An 8,007-nucleotide genomic window follows, 5' to 3' on the forward strand; every position below is an offset into this window, starting at 1 on the left:
CCAAGGTATCAAAACAGAAAAGGCAAGTATATTGCATATTTTCGTGCCAATCTCATTACAATACCGGCCATCTGTCTGGTTCATGCATGCATGTATCCACCCAGACACCTTCCTACATCCCACCCGCCTTTCCTTTCCCCCTCAACTCTCCACCCAAGCTCCCACCAACGCAACCATCCTCTTCCACCACTCCACACCAAACCAATTCAATCCCGCACCAAACGAACCCTCATCTCAAAAACATTATCCCCCCAAACCCTCGACCTGTCAAAGAAAAGGAAAAACCAAAACAAGTCAAAGCCAAAGCCGAAGCCAAAGCCAAAGCCAAAACAAAAACAAGCCCAGGTTCTGACACAAACCCCCCAGCTGATACCCGCGTATTCAGGCGCAGAGATAGCTGGTGGGGTGGGCGTGTGAGAAAGAGGAAACAAGGTATGCGATATGTGATGATTTTATTCAAAGGGGGTTAGGGGTTGGGCGTATACACATTGAGACGAATAGGTGGTGGGTGTGGTGCGTAAAAAAGAATAATTGTATGCGTGAATTGTCAATGTCAAAACCTCCAGACTCGTTTGAGACGCAAAGGGGTGGGACAAGACAACCACACGGACGAAGAATACTTCAAATATAGTAGCGAAAGTTGCACAGTGCAATGTGACCGATCTTAGACTGCAAAAAAAACAGGTTTGGGAAAATGAACGATGGGAGAGAGAAAAGGGGGTATAAAGAAAACTGCTGGAAACTTTTTCTCGTTAAAGTGCCACACGTACATATGAGCAGCTCACAACTCTGCTCAACGTACTGCCAACCATTTCCAGCGCACGACTTAAATGGCCATACCAGGCACCGGCTTGCGATTCACAACCGGTGGCGAATTAGGATTTCCTGCGTTTGGATTCATCGGGCTCATGCCTGGCGCCGGCCCCCTCCTTGCACCAACCTCGCTCGCAGAGTTACTCCTCGGTCGACCATCCATCTGCGGCGGTGGCGCCATCGGGCCATTGCTGTTGGAGCGCTGGCGAGGCTGACTAAACTGTGGATTCGGCGAATTGCTGTTGGATCGTCCGCGAGGGCCCTGTTGCGCAAAGTGCTGGGCTGGCATCTGGTTTTGCATTTGCATCTGACGGGGTCCTGGAGAGTTGCGTCCACTGGGTGGATGGGGCGAGTTACGGCCGCTGCCTGGAGACAGGGGACGGGGTTGAGGAACACCGCCAGGACCCATTGGTGAGCGCATGGGTGGACCGCGCATACCTGGTGGAGAACCTTGACGAGGAGGACCGGTGCGGGGTTTGACAGGGTACTTGGAAAGGCAGGTTCGTGGGACTACACCCTGTTGCGAGCGGTCTAAGCGAATACAGAGAGCCTGTCGTAGTGTTAGTGTACAGCAGCGCAACAACAAGAGAGAGCAGACTTACCCAGCCATCATCATACTCATGGAGCATGCGGACCAGTTGACCAGCGCGGAGGTCAAGTTCATCTTGCATCGAAGGCGTAAAGTCAAGCTGCACACGGTGGACATTGTCGGGACCAGGGCCGGGGCTCTGAGGACGACCGCCAGCCATGACGCCTGCGACAGGGAGAGCGCCAGTTGGGGCTGGTCCAGGTGACGCAGGCAAGTCTTCGGTCCAGGCTGGGTTTGGCGGGGCAGTCGATCCATTGCCAGGTTTTGGAGGTGGGACAGGGAGCTCGTTTGGTGGCGAAGACGCTGGTCCTGCGCTCAACTCTGCGGTAGCAATCGCAAGACCTGGATTGGCAAAGTCCTTGCTCGATTGTGTAGATTGCAATGTAGATTGCAATGGCGACTGATTCGGCGGCGAGTCAGGGATACTGGTATGGCTAGCATCGACAGCGGCGCTATTACCGAAAGGATTCGCAGAAGGCGGCCCAGAGCGAGATTCAGGGTCGTTGAATGGGTTGGCAGAGGGAGCATTGGAGGCCCCTGGACGTTCCCAGGAGCTGGTAGGACGTTCGTCCGATGGACCGCGGTGGTGTGCTTGAGCGGTAACACCCCCAGCGGCTGCAATATTGAGGTTGCCTCCGCTCTTGCTCTGGTCGTTGAAGGTCGGGTCGAATTGAGTGACAGGGCGCAAACTCAGACGTGGCGCCGTGGACGCTGTGCGATTAGTGCGGATGCTGGGCGCAGACGCGACGTGAATCTGAGGTGGCGGGGGAACAGCCTTGTTGAGGTCAATCTTTTCGTTCCCAGCCTGAGCAGCGGCCATTTGCTTCTTCCTGCGACGGTAGAGGAGAAGGATGCCGGTGAGTATGGCGCAGAATGCAACCAAAAGCCCCAAAGCAAGTCCAGCTTTTGCACCTCCAGACATGCCCTCTTCCGCGGCATCAGCTGCTGCAGAGGCAGTAGCAGATACAGCGGCAGTGACAGACGCGATACCTGCAGTTGCGGTAGAGGCGGCACTAGGTATCGGCACTTGGGTTGCAACCATGATAGAATCCGTGGCAGACGCCTGCTTGAGAGAGGTTGGCTCCGTCTCCTCTGCATCACTGTCGGTGCTTGTTGTAGAGATGCGTTCATAGGTCGTAGATGAGGGTTTCCTCGCCCTTGATGTTGATACGCCATGCTTGGTACTTGTGGGCGCTCTGGTGGGCCGTTCATCCTCGTTCTCCTTGGTCTTGGTGGTTGCGCTCGATAAGCTGGGAGGTGGGCGTGAGCGTACGACAGGTGGAATCAGCGTGTAGAGACGGGTGCTATCATCATTGGACGGCATGGACGACCTGGAGTCGTCCGAGTCTTCGTCGGGATCCTCCTGAAAGCGTTGTCGGCGCACGATATGTGCATGTGCATGTTGGTGCGCCATGGCGAGTTCTGTCGTGGGGGGTTGCAAGATCAGTCCTCAATGGGTGAAAATATGTCGCAGTCGTTTGTCGGCGCGACAGGTAGGCAAGTCCTCGTGTTGATAACCACAGCAATGCTCAGGCCACTTCCTCTTCACAAATTACAAGGTCAATGATTGATAGTGGCGCAGATTACGTAGTGCGCGCAAACGGGTCTGTTGGATATTTACTCGAGTGGCTCAAGGGAGGCCAGCGTACTACGAGGAATGTGGTGAGGATAGCTGGAGTGGCCAATTCGTGGGCAACTGGCAGCGGAATGTGGTAAGTATTGTGGGGGTCGCAGACCAAGGCGGTAGAAGCAAAGAGTGTAAGTAGTATTTGGTAGAGAAGGATTGGAATTACGACTGGTCGCGCTCGATGAAAGAAGGGCGAACGACGGCCTGGTCGCGGACAATGGGTAGAATTAGACAGTAGAGGAGGAATTAGAGGCCTGAGTGGCAGAGGTGAAGGTAAGAAGTGACACGAAGGAGGGCCTGAGATCAAGGGAAACACGGGCTGAAGGGCGCGAAACATGGCCGTACCTGGCCAACCACGGCTCTGTCTATCACGACGCTAGCAAATCTAGCCTGAGCTGGCGGCCAGGCACGCGATGATGTTGATTGGGCTTCTCATCTTAATTTCCTGGGGGGGGGCAGAGGCGGCGTCGGCTCTCGGCGCTCGTGCTATTTTCCACTCTCAGCCCTGACGTTCGTTGATGGTTTGTTTGCACGAGGGCGGGCGGCGCAAACACACCACCCCTTATCGAAGCTGAGGTATCAGCCGATCGAGTGTCTGAGATGGCGACAAGGCCCGTGGTGTTCACTGCCCACGACGTCTTTGGCCAAAGCGCCTCGTTCTTTTTATTTCCCTCTTCAGTGAGATCTTCTCCGCATGTTTGGGACCAGAGCTGTGTGGTTGTGGCTGAGGCATTAGCCATTACCGTACCAGTACAACAACGTACCTACCAACGCGACCGCATTCCACTCCATCCATCAGAGAGCGTTGATGCCAACGCACGACCCAAGAGCGCTCAGCGTCAAACAGAGTGACGTGCTATACCAGTCTCGTGGCAAGACCTACAGTGCCGGTAATTACGTGCAGCCGTCCAAGGCGAAAGCATGCTGCCGTGCCAGTCTGCCAGTTGCTCTTCTCAGCCAGTCGTTGTCGAGTCGCAATTTCGGGTCATGGTCGCGTAGGTAGCTTGGACAACGCGACAGGGTTGTAGAGATGGACTGTTAATGGTGTATGTTAGTCGCTCTTTTACATCATACAAGCCACCCACCTCAATTGATGCATGTGTAGTTTGTGGTTGCAGGAGGGAGAGAGTTTGCCGTCGTTCGAAATAGAGTACATAGGTACCTACCTTTTCATCCATGGAAAGTGCACCTCAAGAAGAGCAGTCGCGGCCAGTCCATGGTTACAGCCACAGCCACCCGGCCATCAACACCAACACCTGGCCATTCCATAACGTGATCCACCACCGAGCGCCCACCCCCACCGAGCGCCCACCCCCACTAAAATCACCAAATTTTTAACACTAAATTTCTTAACAACTATAGCACCTATTAATAACGCGCTTGCAGTAATTAAATCCTTAACTCTTAGAGAAGATTTTATATACTTAGAAATAGTAGAAAAGTATAGTTACTTATAGTTAACCTTATCTAGACACTACTAGAAAATTTAGTAGGTATATACTACTACTCTACTAAATAGTTAAATACTTAATACTATATAAGAAAGTAAGCTTATAAAGTATATTAAAGAGCTTTATAAGTAAGGATTACCTTTTATATAGACTATTATTTAAAATTTTATAACTAAAATAATAGGGAATCTAGTAAGTAAAAATTAGGTATAGCGCTTTATTAACTACTATAATATTAATCTTATCTCTTATTAGGCTACTAGGCTTAATTATAACTGCTTTAAAGCTAATTCTACCTTTAAGTATAGCTTAATATAAAGGGCTTAGGCTTATGCCTAAGCCTAGGTCTAACACAAGACAGACCAAGTCTAACACTACTACTAAGCGAACACACTAGACACCTATAAAAAGGCGTAGAGGGCTTATCTCTCCTTTAAGATACTAAATACTATTATTAACACTTATTATATTCTCCCTTAAGGCTAGTCTATAATATTTTAGTATCTTCTTCTAAATATACTATAATAGTAATAAGAGATAGACGCGCTAGATATTTAGAATAACTAGGTGCAACCTAATATAGTAGAAAGGCTAATATAATAGGTCTATAGATTAATAGAATAATAGGCTTAAGACTCTACTATAATAGCTATACTACGTTAATAGAATAAGGAAATACACAATTAGATTCTATCCTAACCCTCCTCTAAGCCTGCTAGGTTTAATAATATACTACCTCTACCCTCCCCTACCTTATATTATAAACCCTTCCTAGTTAGCTTGCTATATAATAGCACTAAGGCAAACTTCTCTTCCTAGTAAATAACTATAGAGTTTAAACTACGTGTAGATAAGGTCTTTATTAGGGATAAGGAGGCAAGATTTATATATATTTAGTCCTAGTTATTACCTATAGTCTAGCGTGCTATAGCACTATACTTTAAGGATAGTGCACGTAAGTGTTAGAATATAAGTAGGTTTCTAGACTACCTAGTATTCTATTATAGCAACTATTATAAGTAGGAGCGCGCCTAAGTTATATTAGAACACTTATATTAGGGCTAAAATTAGCCTTTTATAGAGTTCTTTATAAATTTTATATAGCTCCTTATATAGTTAGGAGGTTTATACTAGGATAATAAATAGAAGCTTTTATAACTTTAGCAATCTCTTAATAGTTATATACGCTTAGTTTCCCTTAATAGAGGAGTCTTTAGGACAAACTATAATATAGCTATAAAGGAATATAAGATAATTATAGTAGATATTAAAATAGCCTCTCTAGAACTAGGTTTTCTTTAGGCTAGTAAGTCTAAGGAACCCTAGTAGAAGTCTAACTTAGATTAGGATAGTAATATAAATATAGTAGAAGTAGCAGCCTTATTAAGTACACCTACTAAACTGCTAATATTACGTCCTAACTAGATCTTATAGGACCTGTTTAATATATAGAAACTAGCTAAGGTCTACACCTAGTGTAGATAGGGTGGTTATTTTATGCGTGTATGCCCTAATACCCTATTACTATAACTAGTAGGTATTAAGATAGTTGCAGTATTAGCAAGTGGCCCTAATTTAGGAAACTAGCTACCCCTAACTTTAGGCTAAGTTAGGGGTATAAGGAGGACACTATAATAGAGGAATTATTAATAGTAGAGGCTATTAAGTATCCCCTAGATATTAAGGCTAGGTTAAATAATCCTCCTTTCTTTATTCCCCTCCTTCTAGGTAGAGTAGAGAATATGCAAGTAATAGTTAATTTAGGGTGCTAGTGTTTTAGTGTAGTTAAGGAAAAGTTAGTAAGATAGATTAGTAGGAACTTTATAGATATTCCCCTGTAACCCTTATAATATGCCTAGGGAATTGCTAAGGGTATAAGAATTTTATAGTTAGTAGCATTAGACTATAATTTAGATAGTTAGCAGTCTTAGCTTTTAGCCTATATAGTACCTAGTCTCTCCTATTAACTAATACTAGGCAGACTATAGCTATATAGAGAGGGCGTTGTTATAGATATTCTATAAGGCAAATTAATAATTAGGAAGGCAGGAAATATAGTAGTATAAGAGAGCGGGAGACGCCTATATTCTACCTATATCTCTATTATCTTAGGTTTAGTTATAGTAAGGTTACTAAATTAAGGACCCTAATAGGAAGATATATAGGTATAAATTTTTATAATAAATATACTAGATATTTTATAAGTAATATATAACTTGCGCCTAATAAAATATCTAGGAAGTATTAACAAGGGAAGTCCTATTAACATATATACTATCTATATTACTAATAGCATAGTTCCCTATAAGCCTAAGTATAAAACTAGAAAGACAAAGTTGCTACTAGAACTGCAAGAGTTTAAGGACCTGTTTAACAAAGAGTTAGCAAGCAGTTTGCCACCCTATTAGGGTAGTATAGATTACTATATTTAGTTAATAACTCTCCTAGATAGAACCTAGCCTAACCCCCTATAGGGTCCCCTATACCCTATATCTTATAATTAATTACTAGAACTAAGAATATAACTTACTAGATTAATAGACAAGGGCTAGATCTAAGTAAGCTCTTCTGTAGCTAGAGCTCTAGTATTACTAGTAAAGAAGCTATTAGGTGGTTAGCGCCTTTATATAGATTACTAGATGCTTAATAGTATAATAATATTAGACTAATACCTACTACTACTTATTAAGGAAACTTTGCACACACTATCTAGCGTAAATTAGTTTACAAAAGTAGATATTTACGCCGCCTTTTATAAAGTTAGAATAGTAGAAGGTTATAAGTCCTTAATAGCTTTCTATACCTAGTTTAGGTTATATAAATAGTTAGTATATCTATTTAGTCTTAGTAGTGCGCTATCTACTTTCTAATAATATATTAATACTACGCTTGCAGAGTTACTTAGATTATATATAATAGCCTACCTTAATAATATCCTAATTTATTTAGGAGGAGACTAGTTTAACTATATAGAAAAAGTAAAGCGTGTACTTATACTATTAAAAGAAGTAGGACTATACCTAGACTTAGAGAAGTGTGCGTTCTATATTAAGGAGGTACGCTACCTAGGCTATATTGTTAAGGCGGGCAAATCACTTAGACCTAACCCTAAAAAGCTTAGGGCAGTATAGGAATAGGAATCCCCTAGGAATGTAAGAGAGGTAAGGAGTTTTCTAAGTTTTACTAACTTCTACTACAATTTTATTACAAAGTTTTCTAAAGTAGTAGCGCCTTTAAACTAACTAACTAGGAAGGACACCCTATTCTAATAAGGAGAGGAAGAATAGAGTGTATTTAATACACTAAAAAAGGCATTTATATCTAGACTAGTACTAGCGTAATAGGACCTAGCTAAAGAAATATTATTAGAAGTAGACTATTTAGGATACGCTCTTAGGGGTTGCTTATTATAAAAAGTTAGGGGTGTCTAGCGCCTAGTTACTTACTACTCTATAGCACTAACGCTAGAGAGATAAAACTACACTATATATAATAAGGAATTGCTAGCTATTATTAAGTGTCTTAAA

At 43.9% G+C, this 8,007-nt stretch overlaps 1 protein-coding gene across 1 annotated transcript; it reads right to left on the minus strand.

Annotated features, from left to right (window-relative positions):
* Positions 1-8: 8 nt before the first annotated feature.
* On the minus strand, positions 9-3,315 carry IAQ61_006343 (uncharacterized protein). Its single transcript, XM_003837691.2, has 2 exons — positions 1,416-3,315; positions 9-1,363 (listed from the first exon to the last, which is right to left on the minus strand). Exons 1-2 carry the CDS (start codon positions 2,814-2,816, stop codon positions 827-829), a joined length of 1,938 nt encoding a protein of 645 aa, XP_003837739.1. The 5' UTR covers positions 2,817-3,315; the 3' UTR covers positions 9-826.
* Between the last annotated feature and the right edge of the window lie 4,692 nt (positions 3,316-8,007).

Source organism: Plenodomus lingam (genome assembly GCF_022343315.1).
Source record: "Plenodomus lingam strain CAN1 chromosome Unknown contig_26, whole genome shotgun sequence".
NCBI classification, from domain to species: domain Eukaryota; kingdom Fungi; phylum Ascomycota; class Dothideomycetes; order Pleosporales; family Leptosphaeriaceae; genus Plenodomus; species Plenodomus lingam.

Excerpts from the sequence above, each read along its gene's own strand:
- IAQ61_006343 (XM_003837691.2), bottom strand. The coding sequence starts at position 2,816 with ATGGCGCACCAACATGCACATGCACATATCGTGCGCCGACAACGCTTT. Across the intron at positions 1,364-1,415 it reads ATGAGTATGATGATGGCTGG|GCTCTCTGTATTCGCTTAGA; the intron begins GTAAGTCTGCTC and ends ACACTACGACAG.